The 20749-nt window shown below is 44.2% G+C and overlaps 1 protein-coding gene across 3 annotated transcripts in view; it reads left to right on the plus strand.

The window, feature by feature from the left end:
* The first annotated feature begins 4046 nt into the window (after positions 1-4046).
* Positions 4047-20749, plus strand: part of LOC135912508 (BEN domain-containing protein 5-like) — a 106465-nt gene continuing 89762 nt past the window's right edge. For 2 of the 3 annotated variants that reach the window (XM_065444978.1, XM_065444965.1), the window contains exon 1: positions 4048-4317. Coding sequence is in view for 2 of the 3 variants with exons in the window: in XM_065444965.1 (XP_065301037.1) it covers positions 4128-4317 (190 nt within the window). In the remaining variant the exon portion in view is untranslated. Of the gene's footprint in view, positions 4318-20749 lie in introns of all 3 variants that reach the window. The other variant, XM_065444970.1, reaches the window with a different exon arrangement.

The following is a 20749-nucleotide window of genomic DNA, read 5'->3' on the forward strand; positions in this document are numbered from 1 at the left end:
CATGGCACAACAACACAACTTCATGACATATGCTTACAAGAATTTCGTGACTCATGAACATCTGGCGGAGAAGTTAGGAACCAAACGCAAAGGACGAAAGACAGCACGAGTGGAATCCGCGGAGGATTCTAGCTCGACAACACCAAACCACCTACTCCAGGTGGAGGACAACCACCAACATGGCGGCTCCGAAACGTAGACATACAGAGCAGCTTCCCATCCTGCGCATTTGGCACTGGAATTGCAGATCCTATAGACCCCGCTCAGCCAACCTGCAAGAATATCTCAAAGCAAACAATCCGGACATGATCGCGCTACAGGAAACCAACACCATGAAAATAAAGCTCCCCGGCTACAACACTATGGCACAGACTGCCTGCACCGCAATTCTTGTCAAGAAGACACTAACCGCACAGCCTCACGAAATTGAAGACACTGAAATCGAACACACCATAGTGGAGGTGTTGCCGACTCGCAAGAATCAACCGAGCCTATACCTGGCCAATCTCTACAGCCCGCCGCGGGAGCGGCTACTCCACTACGACCACTTCGTCCGGGATCTTCACAAGAACGTAAACGGCAACCGGCTGGTTGTAGTAGGGGACTCCAACGCCCCACACGTGGCCTGGGGCTACCCCAATACCACCAAGAAAGGGGCACGAGTTCACGACGCCGCACAGCAGCACGGTCTTACGTTATGGAATGACCTGCTCCAACCCACCCGAGTGGGCAACGGCGTGTCGAGGGACACCAATCCTGATCTCACGTTCACTCGAGACGTGCGAAAGGGCACGTGGACCCGACTCCCGGACACGCTAGGGGGTGATCACCACATAATTCAAATCGAGGTTGAACAATCTCACCGCGCGCTCAAGACAGGAAAGGCACGACTCACTGACTGGAACGCGTATAGGAATGAGCTTGACAACGATTCGGACATCAAAGACATTGAAGCATGGCTGAACGGTATCGTAGGGGAGGCTGACGGCCACACCAGGACGATTCAACTAGACGAGGACAATCCGGCGGTCGATAATCACTTACTGCACTTATGGGAGGCTCGGCGATCGCTCCTCAAACGATGGCGACGCCGAAACCTCAACCGCAAGCTCCAGCGCCGAATTGCCCTATTACGCATGAAGGCACAGGAGTACGCTGAACAGCTAGCGAGCCATAACTGGCGATCCTTCTGCGACCAACTTCAAGGGACCCTCAGCACAAAGAAGACTTGGCATATACTTCGAGCCCTGGTCGACGACACCCACACCAAAACCCAACAAAGACATACAATTCACCGACTAATCCACAACTATGGCGGCACAGAAGATCAGCTAACCCACAAACCACTGCCACCAACCTTTTCACCCCCAGGGAGTACCAAGGAGCGCCGAACGAAGAGCTAGATCGGCCTTTCACACAGGCAGAGTTACAGGCAGCCCTCTCTAGGCTAACACGCAATACGAGCCCGGGCAAAGACAGAGTCACCAACAAGCACCTTCGACAGCTACCCCCTCGGGCGCTGACGGCTCTCCTTCGGTACTATAACGACTGCTGAATAAAGGGCGAGCTACCAACAGCCTGGAAACACTCGGAGGTAACCATGGTACCCAAGCCAAACAAACCCATCTCCATCGCAAATCTCCGCCCCATCTCACTTACATCCTGCGCCGGGAAACTGCTTGAACACATGGTCAACGAGCGGCTCACCACACATCTCGAGGAAAACGATCGCTATCCGCACACCATGTGCGGCTTCCGCCAGATGCTCTCCACACAGGACGTCCTCTTCAAGCTAAAGGAAGATATTCTTGACCATTTGAGCAAACAAAGCAAGTCTTCCATTCTAGCTCTAGACGTAAAGGGCGCCTTTGATAACGTGAGCCATGAAGCCATTCTCCGTAACCTAGAAGATATCGGCTGCAGTGCTAAAACATACGCCTACATGCGCGCTTTCCTCACCAACCGTACGGCCACAGTGGGGATTGCCAACCTCCGGAGCAAGGCATTTCACCTACCTAACAGGGGTGCGCCACAAGGTTCGGTAGTTTCGCCACTCCTCTTCAACGTGGCCCTCCTCAACCTTCCCCGCCTCCTAGACACCGTCCCAGGGATATTCCATGCTCTATATGCAGATGACATCACACTGTGGACGAGAGGCGCGAGCACGGGCGAACAGGAGGCCCGTCTTCAGGAAGCGGTCAACATCATCGAACGGTACCTCAACACCTGCGGCCTCCACTGTGCCCCAGATAAATCCGAGCTGTTAGTACTCGGGGCACGCACCCGGGGCCGGCCCCCAAGCCACGACGCACCGGACCCACAAGTCCTTCTTCAGGGAGTCCCGATACCGAAGGTCGACTCACTTCGAATTCTCCGAGTCCATATACACAAGGACGGGTCCGGCTGCGCCACACTCCCTAGGCTACACAACACCGTGGCACAGCTTACTCATCTGATACGACGGGTGGCCAATCGCCGCAATGGCCTCAAAGAGCACGACACCTTGCAAATGGTACAAGCCCTCCTTTACAGCCGCATTACATCCGGAACTCCTTACCTCAACCTGAAGACAGCCGAGAAACAAAAGCTAAACCTCCTAATACGAAATGCCACGAAGCTCGCCCTAGGACTGCCGACAACCGCCTCCACTGACCGATTGCTTCGCATGGGAGTTCACAACTCCTGGGAAGAACTCGCGGAAGCGCACCTCATCAACCAGATCGAGAGACTCAAGCTAACAACCACAGGCCGAGCAGTCCTCCGACGCACAGGATACGTAACCAACCCAGAACACGATTGCGAATGTAAGGAAAAGGTCACGTCGAAGATCCGAGAATGTCTACAAGTTCTTCAGATACCTCGAAACATGCATCCAGAACACCATCAGAACGCCATCAGACGCAAGCATCATAACGACCCGCAGGTGCGCTACGTGGACGCAGCCAAGTATCCGGGCCGAAACGCCTTCGCCATCAGCGTCACAGACCACAAGGGTACGACACTGGCGTTGGCGACCATTCTCGCCAAACGAGCCGACACAGATGAGGAGGCCGCTATAGCACTAGCCACCCATACAAGCTAGCATGCCATAGTGGTCTTCACCGACTCTCAAACAGCGGCACGTAACTACATGAAGGGCAGGATCTCTACAAAAGCAATCAAGATACTGAAACGTTGCGACACTCCTCCCCCCTACACCTGCATCATGTGGGTTCCGGGACACGAGAGGAATGAAGCGGCACACGTCGCGGCCCGCGCAAGCGTCCACCGGGCCTCCCCGCACGAGATTCTAGGCTTGTCCCACCCACCCAAATCAGCGGAGGAAACGGAAACAAAACCGCTAACTTATCAAGCACTACTGCAGCACTATCGCCTTGGACGCAGTGTATACCCTCCACCACATCCAAAACTAACGAGAAACGAAGGCACTCACTACAGGCGACTCCCGAGCAATACCTTTACCCATGGAAGCTTACTGCATCATTTCCACCCGACGCTATGCAGCTACACCTGTCCACACTGCAACGTGCCAGACAGCCTGGCGCACCTCCTACTGCAATGCAAGAAAACCCGAGAAACCATCACAGCGGCACAACTAGTAGCCCCAGCAGACGCAGACCCAAACCTCCTCGCTGAAAGGTGGGAGGCTGCGATCTCCAAGCCTGACCAGCGCGAACTCGTCGCCCGGGCCCGGAGGGCGATCCAAGCCAGAGGGTTCCTGGAATAAGGGACCCTCCCACCTCGACTGACGAGTCACCGATTCAAATAAAGGTTTCGTTCTCTCTCTTCCTGCAATCTCGGAGGCCATGAGCAGACTACGGACAAGCCTTATAAGTCTTATAGTCGCTGAACTTTTCTTCCCATTTTGTATTTCTCGCATTCGTGATTGCTACAGATACAGGTGTACCAACACCCACTGTACAAAGCACGACCTACTGTATGAGTAGGTCGTGGTACAAAGGTACTGGGGCGATTCTACACTACAGGATTAGCCAGAAAAATTGGCCATTTACCGGATAGATCTGGCCACCATGGTAAATCTGTCAGTCACGTGCACGTTTCTTTATTGGCGGGTAGCTTTGTTTTCGCGGAACGACGCATTGTCGGTGTTCGTTGACAATAATACCATGTTCATCTATGTGGAGTACGAACATTCCCTCAAGGCCATCGTAGTCGAACACACGCGTGTTCGTTGCTCTCCTACGGAGTCTTTTAGTCCGGAGGACACGAATGACTTCAATCGGGCCAGGACCTACTACGTTCGATCGTGCCACAAGGACAGGATCTATGAAGCAGTCAAAATCATCCACATGACCGGTAAGCCGTCGGATGTACCTTCTGCCGTAGATGCCTCCCTTATAATCGGTTCAGCGAGCTAGAGCGGTAAGAGCTGGAGCGTTGGCGTCTCGACCGCAGCGGTACCAGTAGCAGTTGAAAAAGCAGACAGTTCGCAGAAGCACAACTTGACGGCTGGTGTCAGATTGCGGGTGTTTTGAATGAACGGTGTGATGGAGCCACCGTATGTTTTCCAAAGCTGAATGAGAAGGGCAGTCATAGTCGTCCGTGCCACGTTACGTGTGACAGAGAGGTCAACATTGTGTACAAAGAGATCTTTGTCCGAGCTGTCGGCGCTGGCAGCACGTTGTCATGTCGATGCAAAGAATGGAAATAAAAACAATATAGATTTACAAGAATGAAAAGAAAGAAATTAGGAGGGAAAATCTGTACGATAACACGAAGGGAAGTGCCTTGCTATTGAGGCTCGAGCTGGTTGCCTAAGGACAAAAACACACCGGAGCAAATATTCGCAACTAGATGAGGTATGTGTATGCTGCAGCAAAAGTCCGGAAACCATTCAGCACATCGTAATGTAATACGAAGGGATTCACCCAGTGAAACCCATGGGTAACGTACAACTTCCAGAGGAGCTTTGATTTAAAGTGGATGGAAGCATCCACCGGTCAGCAGTCGAGATAAGCAATATACGTTTAGAATTTTGCTGGAGGAAAAGTAGGGCAGGGATTTATTTTATTTTTTTTATTTATTTAGAACATACTGCAGGCCTACAGTAGGCCCAAGCAGGAGGGGCGAATACATAATATATGCAAAAAGAACAGGATTAGCAAAATTGAAAAATGTTAAATACAAGTTGTAACACAAAGTACAGCAACGATTGAAACGACCTGATCTTTTACAGGCATATGTAGCAGCACAAGGTAGACAGAGACAGGGAGAGGAAAACGATTGAAGAGATGTGTACAAAAATGCTAGAATGAAAAGCATGTATAGCGTACCTGAGTAGCTCAAGCAGACCAGGTGATTATTTTTCACAGTCCCGTTTCAAAGAAGATATCAGTTGTAAAGGTTTGGCCAGATGCTTTGCTTCCAAGTCAATGCTTTCACAGAGAAATTTGGGGCCTTAATGCCAATATTTTTTTAACACTGGAACTTTTTCATCCCCGGCAGTTGGGAAGTACTATTTCCTAGTTGTGCTGCATGAATTGTTGCCAGATCGTGGGGTTGAAGTGTTCTGGTGCAGTGGTTCATTTCACCCTTAAGTGGAGAAGGGATTAGCACGCAAAGGAGGGATGCCAAACAGTTCAGAGTGCTACTCTCTGGGTGGCGATTCAGCAGAATCAGCTTTGCCCTACAGTCAATTGATCAGCTGACTGGCAGCATCAAGTACATCTACTCATGGTTACCGGCAATGATTACTTTCTAGGGCTGTACCATATGTACATGAACATGCACAATATGTATGTGTGCTGTAAGAATCAGAATGAGTCTTGAGAAATGTAGCCAGAGCGCCCTCCGGTGGCAAACTGGTGGTACCAGTTCACAATGTTGCGAAAGCAAAACAATGACTGTTTTCTTTTCTTTCCCCCAATTAGAATTGCAATGATTCCTTGAATATACAGTTGCATCCTCTTCATTTTTCAAGCCCATTACCAATTGTGAGACGTGACATTTAGTTTGCCACAATTAAGCCAGCGGCAAAGCTCGGGAAATGCCATGCTGTGTGTTGCTGACTCCTGTTGAAGTAGTCGCATGTTAATGTAGCTTGTATGTAGCTACATGCATGTCATGGAGGTATCATTAATTTCGCATCATTTGCAGTGCAAGTTAATTACTGTGTTGTCCCACCCAGTTTACCAGGAGCACACCTAGTGTGGCAGTACTTTGTGGTGCACACAAACATGCATTTAGTATTTTTTCCATGTAATAATGTTGTCATGATTACAGCAGTTTCAACAGATCTGATATCTTCATTGAACTCAAACTTGCCGTTATCAAAGTCAAGGTATCTTGTTTCAGTTATGTGTTCATAATGTCTGGTGGGTACCGTCATTATAAGCATGAGAATTGTGCACAATGAAAGTGCGTAGCCATGAAAACATATGCCTGCACAGTAATATCATTGACATAAACACATTCCAGTTGAGGCAAAATTGAAACACAACTGTCTAGGTCTACATGTGCAAACTAGATCATCACTACAAAACATGTACAGAAAATTTAGTTAATGCACTTCAGAATGATAAATGCCTGATATGCATCATCAGTGTTGCAGACATTGTCTGAAAATGTGAAAATAAGTGCTCTAGTGGACCACTCATTATGAAAAGGACAGCAATGCATTAGATTCATCAACACTGGTGTGTACAAACTTTTTTTTTATTTAGCGGTAATAGGCACTCTGCATTTTGTGGGTCTGCTTTTTATGCACAGAATCAAAATTGCTTTTTTTTATATAGCTGACATGCACAGTGTGCACTCTGCTTATGCACACCTGTTAAAAAAAGAGGTTTATGTGAAAAGAGCCAGTGTAGTGCACAAAATCTAGCTTCGATGCTTATAATCTGTGTTATGTTTTCTTGTACACGCGATGCTGTATCAAGAGTTTTGTCTGCCATGTGAACTTAAACTTCCAGCGCAGTTGCAGGGCATTTTCACTGCCATTCACCTCAATGTACGTTCCGCCGCCACTAAGCTCAATGAGTTAAGCACATTCCTTAATGAATTCAACTTCCTCTTCGACGTCATAATGTTGACTGAAACGTGGTATCATGAAGGAAGCGTCATGTTAAATATGATTGACTACAATCACTATTTTATCAATCGAAGTGACCGCCGTGGTAGCGGAGTGGCAATGCACGTAAAAAAACACATGCTCTGCGACATAATCCCGAAATTTATGCGCATTACAGCTGACTAGGAAGTGCTTTGCATAAAGAGCAATATCAACATGTACGTGGCGTTTTACTGCCCACCGTCTGGTGATACGACTGTATTCCTGGAATTTATTGAAGAAACTTTAGAATACTCAACATTTCCTCAGTATAACACTCTAATAGGTGGCGACTTTAACATAAACCTTCTCAAGGATAATTTGACCTCCCGGGAATCCCTTAACAAACTTTATGCTTGTGGCTACAATAATGTAATTACTACGTCAACACGCGTAACGACAACTTGCCAGTGCATACTAGACTTGTTTATTGTCAGCACAGACATTGATGTAAGCGCAGCTGGCACGGTTTGCGTCGGCGTAAGTGACCACTGTCCTGTCTTTATTGCTTTTCCTAAAACTACTGAAAATGAAATAACTTGCCATGATATTGTTAAACATAGATATATGTCTAGCAAAAGTATGACCTCATTCCGCATGCGTATGCTGAGGGAAGATTGGTCTTCTGTTTACTATAAGCTAGACCCAAATGAGAGCTATCGTGAATTCTTATCTATATTCACTAGTCATTACAACACATCTTTTCCTTACGTAAGCACCAAAGCTAACAGAAAAAGAAGAAAACCTTGGGTAGGGCGCGAGCATATCAAAATGATCGAGGAAAAAAGTCGCCTTTTTAAGAAGTTTTTGGACACGCGATATTAAGGGATTTGAGGCCTTTAAAACTTACAGAAGCAAACTAACTGCCGCACTAAAAAAGGCCAAAGGCCTCCTACTATAACCACATGTTTTCTGACATCTGTCGACGGCGCCCAAACCAAGTTTGGAAAGCCATCGATCAGGCACTGAACCGCAAAGCGGGTCAGAATACTTTAGCAGAAATAACCATTAGCGGGAACAAACTTTCTGGTGTTCATTTAGCCGAGCACTTCAGTGAGCACTTTGCTAATGTGGTGCAACCACTGGTAAGCATTGCTCATACTCACATTACTTACCATAATACTAATACAATTTGTCTTGCACCTACAGGTGAAGCAGAAATAGTATGCACATTTCTTTCTCTAAAAAACAGTAAAGCTGCCGATGTCGAGGGATTTCAGGTAGAGGCAATTAAGCATGTAATTGCCCTCCTTGCTCCTTGTCCAGCCTAGGTGTTCAATCTACGCGTTCAGTCTGGCTGTTTCCAAAATATCGTGAAAATCTTAAAAGTATGTTATATTTAAAGTGGAGATAATAATAATGCTAATAATTACCGACCAATTTCTATAATTCGTGTATTCTCCAAGGGATTAGAGAAGATAATATTCTGCCGCGTAAATAGCTTCTTTAACAAACACAATATACTTTCGGAGTATCAGCACAGTTTTCAACGTGGTGAATTTACACAGACTGCACTGTTAGCTTAAAAAGAACTGATAATAATAACATCGAAGAAAAAAAGCTTACGCTGGGTGTTTTCATTTACTAGAGCAAAGCCTTCGATACCCTAAACCATTACATTTTACTCTGGAAATTAAGTGCTTATGGGGTACGTGGTGTAGCTAATTCATTGTTTAGTTCGTATCTGTCTGAGAGAAAACAATGCGTCTTAACTGCTAACTGTTTTTCGTCTTCTAAAACCATTTCTTGTGGCATGCCTCAAGGAAGCATTTTTGGACCAATGCTCTTCAATATCTACATAAATGATATTGTTAAGATACACAATGACGTCTCATTCCTGCTCTATGCGTATGACACTAGTATTTTTGTTGCTGGACAAAATCCAACTGAAATTGTTACCAGAACTGAAAGTGTACTTTCAGATGTGCTGCAATGGTCCACTGCTAATGGCCTACGAATAAATGTGAAAAAAACAAAAGCTGTCTTTTTCAGATCCCGAGGCACTGAAGTCAACGTGAACCAATCATTAACGCTTGAGGGAATACCCGTCGAAATAGTGGAGAAACATAAAGTTCTGGCCGTGACTATTTCTGCTCATATGACATGGACATGTCATATTGAATCACTGACTAAATCGTTATCGTGTGCTGCTGGTGTTCTGTCACGATGTGGGCACTTCCTTCCAGAAAAAGCTAAACTTCAGATTTATCACGCTCTGTTTTCTTCCCGTATAAATTACTGTCTGCTAGTCTGGGGCACCACAACCCTTCGTAACATAAATACAATTCACCCATTACAGAAAAGAGCACTTCGGTATATTTCAAACGTACCGCGCAATATTATAAGATATTCAGTGTGAAATGCATGCTTGATTTTCGCTTAATGTATGCATATTTCTTCCCAAAGGAACAATTCAAAATGTTTATTAAAGATTTGTCTAATATAAGCATGCATTACACTGATTCACGTACCCACAGCGTCGACAAGTGGCTTGTTCCTCGTTCTCACACGACCTATTTTTCGCAGTCTCTTAGATTCACACTGCCGTCCCTACTTCATAGATATGAAGAGAAAGACGCCAACTTTTCTACGTTTACAAAAAAAGAAATGCGTGAATTTTTTCTAACTCTTGTCTAATGTCTTTTATACAGCCCGAACATCATCAAGTATGTTTCATTACTCTTTGTAACACGTTTATTTTTGTCATCTTATGATGTGTGTTCACGTGAACATTGAATATTTTAACTGTAATGTACAACCGTTCTGGAGTGTACTTATATATCGACCTTATTTGTTCTATTTTTCTGTTGTTGTATTTGCACAACCTCATTTTAATTTTTTTTAAACTGCATTTTTTACTTGATTATTGTAAGTTTGTTTTTGAACGTATGAATCGTAATAGCGCTGTCATGTACGTGGGCCTTTAGGTATTCTCAAGTGGTGTTACTGCCGCTTTTTGCCTAAGAGACCCCCAACTGTCGTTGCAAATAAAGATTTGATTGATTGGTTGATTGATTGATTGATTGATTGATTGATTGATTGATTGATTGATTGATTGATTGATTGATTGATTGAAGATCATCAGAGGGTCACAGAATTGAGTTGCCCATGGCATGGATGAGATGTCAATCTGTGTGCTTGCATGTATAGTGACTCCTATATTTTCCAAAAGAACCCACCTATGCCTTGGTCGGAGCAAGATGGTTTTTCTTTTTCTTATCTCTCTCTCTCTCTTTTTTTGTGACGAACAAGAAAACAGCAATGAATGCTCACTTCTTGCAAACAGCACTTTTCTCGGCATCTCTTTCCTCCTGATTTTGATAAGTCTTTCCGAGATGGATGCACTTATGGCAGTTGCACAGGATGAACCCACCTCCCAGACTGCACAACTTTAAGTTCTGGGAAGCTAGCCGGGCTTCGAGTGAGACAAGCTTTGAGGTCTAGTAGCCTAGGAAGCTACTTCAACAAAGCACTGGGTTTGTGCATCCACCTTTACTTGCCCTGTGGTAATAAGTAGTCAGCTGCTTGCCTTAAACCGAATTTTCGTTTATTGCAGTTTTGCCATTATTTCTTGATTTAAAAAATACATATTACCTACTATTTGCTGCATGTGCTTTGCAATATTCGTATATTTTACCTTCAGTAGTCTCCTGGAGGTTTTAAAGGCGAAGCTTTTGTTTGCAAACTTCGCTCAGTTTCATGACTGTGGGCGCTACGGCCTGGCTGTTTCCTTGTTGAATGGGCCAACCAGTCGCAGTGGAGCACGTGCGCTGATGGGTTCCTTGCAGCACCATCAGATGGCGTTTGCCTCCACACCAGCTGTGGCCATGCGGGGCAAGGAAAAAGAAGGAACTAGAGAGCTCGCTGCATCCGCGACTGCACAGTAATCAGGAAGCAAACACTTCTTGAGGATAGAATGGATTCAAAATGCCCTACATACATATGCTGCCCCTGAAACCATGATGCGTTCAATGCGTCCATTGTACTTGCTAGTAGTCGGCAACTCTACTTAAAGGGCCCCTCACCAGGCCCCACAGCAAATTTCGGTTATACACTGGAAGTTGTTACGTGTCCTATAGGGAGCGTTCTGCTGCAAAAATTTTTCAAATCGGCTCATTAATCGCCGAAATAGAAATATTTCAGTGCCGTGAACTCATGGTTTCAGCAGGCAGGCTCCACTGCCAAACAACACGCTCTCTCCACTTGCCCCGTCTAGCCTCCGCAAGCAAAATTCCTTCCCTGGGTTCTTCCATACCAGACTTCGAGGATCGCGTGACGCATACGGCACAGTGAAGGCATACGCCTTAGTTTTTTTTTTTCTCCTCGCTTTCTTTTTTTTTTTCTTTTTTTGTCGGTGCTACGCACTTCCGCTGACGGCGTCGCGCGCAAGCTGTTGTCTCCTTTGTGCAGTGCACGATTTTGTGCGTTGTGCACAAGGAAACATGACTAGCTGCATAATTCAGTGCTACGCAAATACTGAGGCAGAACAAGCAGATCGCAGAGCATCTTCATGCGCTGGAACACGGTAGAAAATGGCAGAGTTTTGGCACCTGCGCACATGACTGCACGACCTGTGGAACAAGCAGACGTAGCGGAAGTACTTCTCTCGTGCTTTGGTGCGAAGTAAAACAAAAAACACGCAGACGTTCTGTTTGTGTGTTTTAATTCGTCAATTCAAGCAACAGATCACACAGATAACAGATGTTTTCTTGAATAATTCTCGCCACATGTCACATGTCACCACGAGCAATGTTTCACTGCGGGCACCAGTACATAGGTGCAGGCACATGAGTATGTCATTCTCCGACTTGGAGCGCAGCGGCCACGAGGAGAAGGGAAAACAGCGTTCGGTTTGAAATTTCCGCGGCACGTAGCGATGTAATACATTGCAGACATGATCGCTATCGCGCAATGTATGCTCTTCGCTTGTCAACTTAAAAAGGCCAGACCTGGTGAGGGGCCCTTTAACAAAAGCCTCGGTATAATTTGTGTGTACCCGTGGATGTGTGTGCATGTGTGCATTCGTGTTTTAACTCTTTATGCACTCTCACAAAGCTTTGCTGTACATAGGTTCCAACTCATTGGACCTGCTGCAATTTTTTTCTTACTTTAAAACTGTGAAATTACCTAATGACATGCATTGGGCGGGGCTACATTTATTGCAGTTCATCAAGATCAAACTACTATGCAGCATTTAATAAGTACGGAGCTGTATATAGAGCATGTTAATGCGAATACCCATTAAAATAGCAAGAACTGTCAGATCTTTCTGTTATTTGTGTGCCCTAACCTTAGTGTAATGTAACCCATATCTATTGTGATGCTCGGTTATTTAAGGGGCATGGCCTAGCCTTTCACTCAGAAAAACTTAACATATTGTCACGTGGTAGTGACTTTGATGAACACAGTGGCAAAACTGTAAATGGCAAAACTAAATCTTTATTGGGCGAACTTGTGCCCTCATAAGCAAGTTACACTTAAAGCACAGCGATAGTGGTGAAAGTTCAGCACAATGCGTTGGCGGGCTAGTTGGTGCGAATTCATAAATACTTTGTTTTGCGCTAAGCAAAGTATTCATGGATAGTGGTGAACGCAGTCGGCGAGTGGCAGAAATCTGATCAGTGGGTCAAGCGCGTCGGCTTTTACACATCACTCGTCGAATGTTCCAAAGTAATCGCTGGGACCCGCATGTCTTCCACAAAGCTGTACAATATTCGCGTTGCGCATACATGCACTCAGATTACACAAGCTTCAGTGACAACATACAGTGGATAGAACCATCGATAACTTTCCAGAAACTTCCAATACATGCAGGTGCGTCCTGCGCTGTGCGATAACATTTGTGATGCTGTGAAACGTGGTCATCCGATAAAAATAAACAGGTACATGTGCCAATATCTAGATGTTTGTAAATGTGACTTGATGATTTGTCATTTGTATGGTCACTGATGAGTATGCTGCACACAGCACCAGTAAGCAACAGTGCATGTTGGTGAGTTAGTTGGTACATAGACGGCCACTACGTGGGGGGGGGAGTCTCCGGGGCCCGAGCTTCCTCCGCCGTTTTCCAGGAAGGGCTGAGCCCCTTCCCGAGTGATGCCGAAGCAACCCCCCCCCCCCTACAGCTTTGTCATCCACATCATTCGAGGTTTCTTCTGATTTTCCTCGACCTTGTCACTTTAAATTTTACTGGAGCTAATATCTTACTGCATCATTGTTGCCGCCAATGTGCACGGCTTTTAATTCATGCTTTTGCTTTATTTCTGCAAATCCTGATCATAGGAGGACACACGCATTGAAGCACTAGTGGCAGTGGCCTCATCTGTATTTTCTCACTTCAAGATTGTTTTAAATTTCCACTGTAAACACCATGCACATACACAATATATTTAAATATACACACAGGACAAATTTTATTATATTTTGAAGGAGATGGAGGTAGCCAATTAAAAATTATTTCTAAATGTTTGGATAGCCTATGCCTAGGAATGAATATGTTGCTGTGTGTTCACCACGCTTCAAATTGCTTTGCATGCTTTTTTGACCATGAAAAAAACCTACAGACTTTACTGACCCCTACAGCAGAGTCTTTTATCAATGGCATGGGAAATGCACGTAAATGTTGTGTGTCTCAGTATTGCTTTACTTTTCAGTAAGCAGTGCCAACGACTCATGAGTAAAAAATAACACTTCTAATCATTTACAACATTTACTAAGGATGGAAACATCGTCACTAGCATGTAAAGGTCATAAATATATAAAGGGTGTTTCAATTAACTATCATGCACCAAAATTTATAAAAAAGAGCAAGGCATTACTTGAAGAAAACCTAGCGCATATTTTTTTACTGTACAGTAGAGTAGCTGGCAGTAATTATTTCGTAACTGATATTTAATGAGGTAATTGTAAATAATTATCTAACTTGAGACATACTATCCTAATTATGAAAGTGTCAATGAGGCATTTGAAGGCACAGCCAAGGGACATCTAACTGCGGTATTTTCAGTGACATACTAATTGCATACAATTTTTTTTCCGACTGATAAATAAACCCAGCGAAATATAGAGATACCATGTGACTGCGCTCCCACCGGGGTCATAAAGCAGCTCCCTTGAGCAGGCTCCCTCTGAGTTATCCAGAACGAAATAAAAGAAATAAGGAAAATTATTGTGATCAAGCTAGTACCTTATTCGCCACGCTCTGACTGAAGTAACTCATCGCGTTTGGTGTTAGTTGGAAACAAGCTGGGATAGCTGTTGTCTTAGCATAGATAAAGTGCATAGATGTTTTTTTTTTCCCCCAAAACCTATCACCACAAAAGCAAATTGACAACTTCAATGCAAAGGTTTAAACTTGCGTTTTGTTTCATCCCAATCACCATGTCTTTCTCTAATGAGCAGAAGGTAAACATGATCCTTGCCTTGGGATCTGCAATTGGCAACAAGAGGAAAGCCGCAAATACATATCAGTCATGGAAGTGTAGCAGTAGACGAAACGCATCGACTATCATCAGAAATTCTGAAAACTGAGACAAACTGGCAGCTTCAAGAAACAGGGGCAGAGGTCCCCATCTTTGAGTTCTAGCCTACGCACGCATGTTCTAGCATTTACAGCCTCAAACCCTCATGCTAGCGTGTGGGACATGGCCGCCCAGGCACCAGTTTCCAAGTCATCATTTTGGAGGATTTTAAATGATGGCCTTTCACTCGTACCACCTTAACCAGCACCAGTGCTTGGAAGATATTGATTTGTAGAATCGTCTAGATTTCTCTAATTGGGTCCTCACAAAAGCTGATGAGTCACTGACTTTTTGAGCAACCTCATGTGAACAGATGAAGCCAATTTTCACAGAAACGCCTAGGTAAATTTGTGTAATGCATACTATTGGACAGACTTCAATCCCCACTGGGTAAACGCAATCGGCACCAGTACTAGTGGTCGCTCAATGTGTGGTTCAGAATTTACACCGATGCTATAATGGGTCCCATTTTCTTCGATCATACACAGAATGGACAGCTTTGCGTGAACGAAATCCTTGAAAGAGGGGTGGATGAGTTTCTCAGCGAAGTCCTGCTGTCACGCCTTCCACTTCTGTGGCATCAGCAAGATGGGGCACCTGCACGCAGCAGCAGTCGAGCACGAAACGAGCTGGATGCGACTTTTCATGCACAGTAGATTGGAAGGCACAGGCCTGTAAATTGAAGTAAGGTAGTTGTTGGGCTAGTCGGTTTATGGATTCAGCAAAATTTTAAACTGCATGAAGAAGACGGGACATGAACAGAAACATAGACGCACACACTGAGCGCTTAGTGTGTGCATCTGTGTTTCTGTTCATGTCCCACCTTCTTTGCGCAGTTTGAGTTTGCTGAACCTCTCAATTGGCTGTCTTGGTCACCTGACCTCTCTCCACTTTATTTCTTTCGTTGGGGTTATGTGAAAGATCATGCTTACATGATCGAGATGGATGTCAGATTAGTTCAAGGCAAGGATAACGGATGTCAGCCGTAGAATTCCAGCGTCGGTCATCAAGAAAGCCACTGAATATGTGTTAAAGCAGATACAGTACTGCATAGATGCAAATAAAGACCTATTCGAACACATCCTTTAGGCAGCAGCTGGTGTTCAACGGAGCTTGTGAATTCATACATGATAAGGGCACACTGAAATCTAATGGTTCCTTTTTTTTTGTGCAGACATCTTGAAAGCCAATTTGGCACAATTAGAAGTGGGTTTCTTGAACGCATTGGCTTTGCCTTTTCTCTACACGTCGGTCGCTTTACGGTCTGTTTATTTCGCTTTTATCTTTTGACGGAAACCTGTTTTTGCAGCTCATATACACTTTCATGAAAAATAAAACGGTCACTTTAATTTGGCTTTGGTCTGAAGCAAGTTTCTGGTGCAAGATACAGCTTGGCACGTGCTGTTTCATTTCATTTCATCTCATTTATTTTCACCTTAAAGGCCCGGAGGCTTTAATTTTTGCAACAATGTTAGAACAAATGTAAGTCTGCTGGCACCGCTTTTGATGCGGTGCGAGCAGAGCCGGGGTTTTGAAACATTCTATGCCGATTACATCACTTTTCACATTTCGTGCGTAGTCAGAGTGGCACTTTGGCTGCATTATCAAAGCGCTTTTGTTATTACTGTAGTCAGTTGGCCTTCAGAGATGGATCATAAGTGTAATGTAGAAATGAGAGGAAGGAATAGCTGCGAAGCCGAGAGACCTGCTGTTGGCGCTCCTTTTGTACCTTATCAAGGTGATGCACTGTTACTTCGGGTTTGTGACAGGCAATGCAGTTGCTTTCAATCAGCTTATTTGAAGGCACTGCTTTATGATATGGGTGGGAGCGCACTCACATGTTATTTTTCATACTTCGTAAGGTTTCTATGCCAGTCGGAAAAAATTTTACGCAGTCATTTGATGTCATCAGATGTCATTTCGGGTGTCTACAAATGCCTGTTGGCACTTTGAAAATTAGGACAGTACCTCTCGAGTTAGATCATCATCAGCCTACTTTATGTCCACGGCAGGAATAAGGCCTCTCCCTGCTATCTCCAATTACCCTTATCCTGCGCCAGCCAATTCCAGCTGGCACCTGCGAATTTCTTAATTTCATCACACCACCTAGTCTTCTGCCGTCCTCGACTGCGCTTCCCCTCTCTTGGCACCCATTCTGTAACCCTAATGGCCCACTGTTTATCTAACCTACGCATTACATGACCTGCCCAGTTCCATTTCTTTCTCTTAATGTCAATTAGAATATCAGCTATCGCTGTTTGCTCTCTGATCCACACCGCTCTCTTCCTGTTTTGTAACGTTACGCCTAACATTCTTGGTTCCATTGCTCTTTGCGCGGTCCTTAACGTGTTTTTGAGCTTCTTTGTTGGTCTCCAAGTTTCTGCTCCATATGTTAGCACCGATACAATGCATTGATGGTACACTTTTCTCTTCAATGATAGTGTTATGCTTCCATTCAGCATTTAACAATATCTACCCTATGCACTCCAACACATTTTTATTCTTCTGTAAATTTCCTTCTCAGGATCAGGGCCCCCTGTGAGCAATTGATCGAGGTAAACACACTCCTTTACAGACTCTAGAGGCTGACTAGCAATCTTGAAATCTTGTTCCCTTGCCAGGCTATTGATCAATATATTCGTCTTCTGCATATTAATCTTCAACCCCACTCTTATACTCTCTCGATGAAGGTCCTCAACCATTTGTTGTAACTCATCTACAGTGTTGCTAAAGAGGACAATGCCATGATCTGTAAATCGAAGGTTGCTGAGATATTTGCCATTGATCCTTACTCCTAAGCTTTCCCAGTTTGATGGCTTGAATACTTCTTCCAAGCATGCAGTGAATAGTATTGGAGAGATTGTGTCTCCCTGTCTGACCCCTTTCTTTATAGGTATCTTCTGCTTTCCTTATGTAGGATTAAGGTAGCTGTAGAACCTCTGTAGATATTTTCCAAGGTAGTTATGTAAGCGTTCTGTACTCCTTGATTGTGCAATGCCTCTATGACTGCTGGTATCTCTACTGAGTCAAACGCCTTTTCGTTGTCTATGAAAGCCATATAGAAAGGCTTATTGTACTCTGCATAATTCTTGATAACCTAATTGATGACATGGATGTGATCCATCGTAGAGTATCCCTTCCTGAAGCCAGCCTGCTCCCTTGGTTGACTAAAGTCCAGTGTTGCCCTTATTTTATTGGAAATTACTTTGGTAAATATTTTATATAATATGTTTACTTAGTTCAATTTATAAATTTATGGAATCGATGAGATGGCAATGATAAAGTGGTGGATGACGTTGACAGCCCGCTAACAGCATTTAATACAATCTAGGGTTTGTGAATACTTTTTTAATGAGAAACAAAGGCCGTGAAATAAATAAAAAAATAAAAAAACAGCTGTGACCTTAACCATGCTTCTGCTCACCAAAAATTGCAGCAATAATTTGCATACCTCATCAAATAGAGGTACTGAGAATTAGCAGCCACACTTTTTTCTTGCGGTGTCAGCAGTTATTGGCACGCATCTTCAATCCTCATCAAACGCAAAGTAGCGCGATCTTGTAACCGTTACACAAGACCGTGACCCATGTTTGCATGTTCGTAATGTGCAAAATGCACTGACGATGATGTTTACGTCTGAGATTACTTATATTACTGGTGTAAGGACGCATGATCATGTTGATTATGACTGTTGATTATGAAATGAATATGCAGGCATTTTCTTGTTTTTCTTTGTTGGAATAAAAAACCACACGTGACCTAGGTCGCTAATATGCTGCTATCAGTCATTTATCTACGTGTTCCACAACCTCTGCATTAGCACGTTATTGAATAAGTTAATAGGAGTTAGTTCATTAAAATTAAATATTAGTTGCTTGTTCACAATGAAGAAAAAAAAACTTAACTAGCATTAACAAAAGCTTATCAACAGAAAGTGGGTGCTGTCCATGAAAAACCCTCGGCTATGTTTTTCTCGCCCAAATATTCTATATCTGGCACATCCGATATGTATTTTAATGGTGGTTTCTTGGGAACCTTTATCGTGGTAGCTCCATGTCACAGTCGGGTGGATGAGAATATTTCCCAGTCACGAATTATGCTCGCTTTGAGGGCTTCCGCAGAACTGATCTGCCGTAATCTAATAGTGTTCTGCGAAGTGAAATAAAGAACACCTTTACTTCATATGCCTCTATTTCACTTACTTTACTAAGCTGCTCAAAAACGTGTCTTTACTGATCCAAAACAAACAATTCCTGCTCCGAACCAGCTGCAAAGTGACAAATTTGCTGCTCCCAGAGCTTCTACGACACTTCCTTGGCCACTTCCGTCCCTGTGTTGACGAGAAATATCTCGAAAGTCGTCTGTCTTCACTTAAGGCGCTCCTAGTGAGCGCACAAGAACTCATAAGTAGTAGTGTGGCAGCTAAGGACATCAACAATGTCGAGATTGGAAATTAAGGATGTGAACTCAAATCTGCCAGTTGTATTTGAGCGCCTCTATGCAGTTGACTCTCAGCTTCAATCCACAAAGGCAAAGTGAGACCTTTTTTGCTGTTTCGTATCAGGAATGTTATGAGTGTAGTTAGTTACCTAAGTTCTTTTTGTACGACATGCTCAACCTAATGCTTAATTTGTCTTTTGCTTACTCTAGATAGAGAATATTTAATGAAAACCACTGAGTCCAATCTATAGCCATTCTTGAGCTGTACACTGGTATTTTAAGCATGGGAAAACCAAGAAGTCCATTCTACACATTCTTGAGTAGTGATATTTTAAGGAAAAGAGTTAACGTATGAAAATAGAAAAATCTTTAGCACTTACAAAGGTGACAAGTCTGGTTGTCATTAGCACACAGAATCTGTGCGAATTCGCTGGCTTCCTAAACAACTGCATAGTACATCCGAGTGTGTCTAGTAGTTATTAAAAGTGCTCTTGACTTGAATGATGCTTTGTTAACATCATGTTGTTTTAATTAAATGGTTCTATCCTATGCACTGATGTTTAAAATGCATCAGTCATGTTCTTTCCCTGCTTTGTTTAGGTGCCCCAGCATCAATGTAGGTTGAGCTTTCAGTTTAGACTAGTTCTAAAGACCTTTTGCTTTCTCAAAATTCAAGATGTTTGCTTCCAGGATAGGTTTATATTTATGTTTCGGTTACTTACTAAAGTTCTAGTGTTGAACAATGTAGGATTTTTCACCTCTATGTCTTGTCCTAATGTGTTTTGATTATGTTATGCTTTACCAAGCTGCTCCAAAATGCAATTCTTCTGCTCCAAAGTAGAAGATTCTTGCTTCAAAGCTGTTCCAAAGTTGCAATTTTGCTGCTCCCTGATGTGCTCCAAAGCACTCAAGGCCGCTTCCACCGCTGTTGAGTGCGTCAGCTGCTGCAATACATTTTCTAGACCACATGCAAGGAGCACACAGATGCAACCAGTGCGCAATGCATTGTAACTCGTGTCACTTTCTGAAGGCACCTTTTTGGTGAGTGTGATTGCTCGTATGGAAGGCACAGAATTTCAGACACGTTTATTGAGGTTATGCCGCTCTATGTGTCTTGCTATGGGTGCCATGAGGTCTAGTCTGCTTGACGAGAAGCCCGGGAGCGGGTCGTTGAGAAGGGATTGTGCCACGGTGTAATGGTGCCATCTGGAGAATGCTCATGTAACATCCTCCTGTAGTTGAAATTTGGCATTATAGACTATAGTCATTGAACCTCTTTGGCAGAGTGGCGATCCGCCTTGGACGCACTAAAGTTGATGCTGAGTCTGCCTGCCGCTGCAACTTGTGCGTTCCCATAAACGGTGTGGTCACCTTAGTAGCTTGCTCCGCGCAATCTCTGGCCTCGGGTGATTCAGGTGTCTTGGGCTGTTGACTGCGGTTGTCTAGACTAGCAGGTGCATTACCACCAAGGCACGGTTGAGGCACTTCCCTAATGAGCTTTCTGTTGCATCTTAGAGCACTGTCGCCTACTTACACCTTGTATGATCGCATACCACACTGTTCCATCATGGAACCCTCTGACCATGTTCTATTAGCATGGGCAGAGACTGTTACATTTTTTCCTTTTCTCAATGGGTGGAGATCTTTTGCATGCCTGTTATGGTGGAGCGTCATGGCATTTCTTGCTATCCAAGAGAGGCTTTGCATTTGTTACCATTGG

The sequence above is a fragment of the Dermacentor albipictus genome, chromosome 1 (genome assembly GCF_038994185.2).
Source record: "Dermacentor albipictus isolate Rhodes 1998 colony chromosome 1, USDA_Dalb.pri_finalv2, whole genome shotgun sequence".
Lineage (NCBI taxonomy): Eukaryota > Metazoa > Arthropoda > Arachnida > Ixodida > Ixodidae > Dermacentor > Dermacentor albipictus.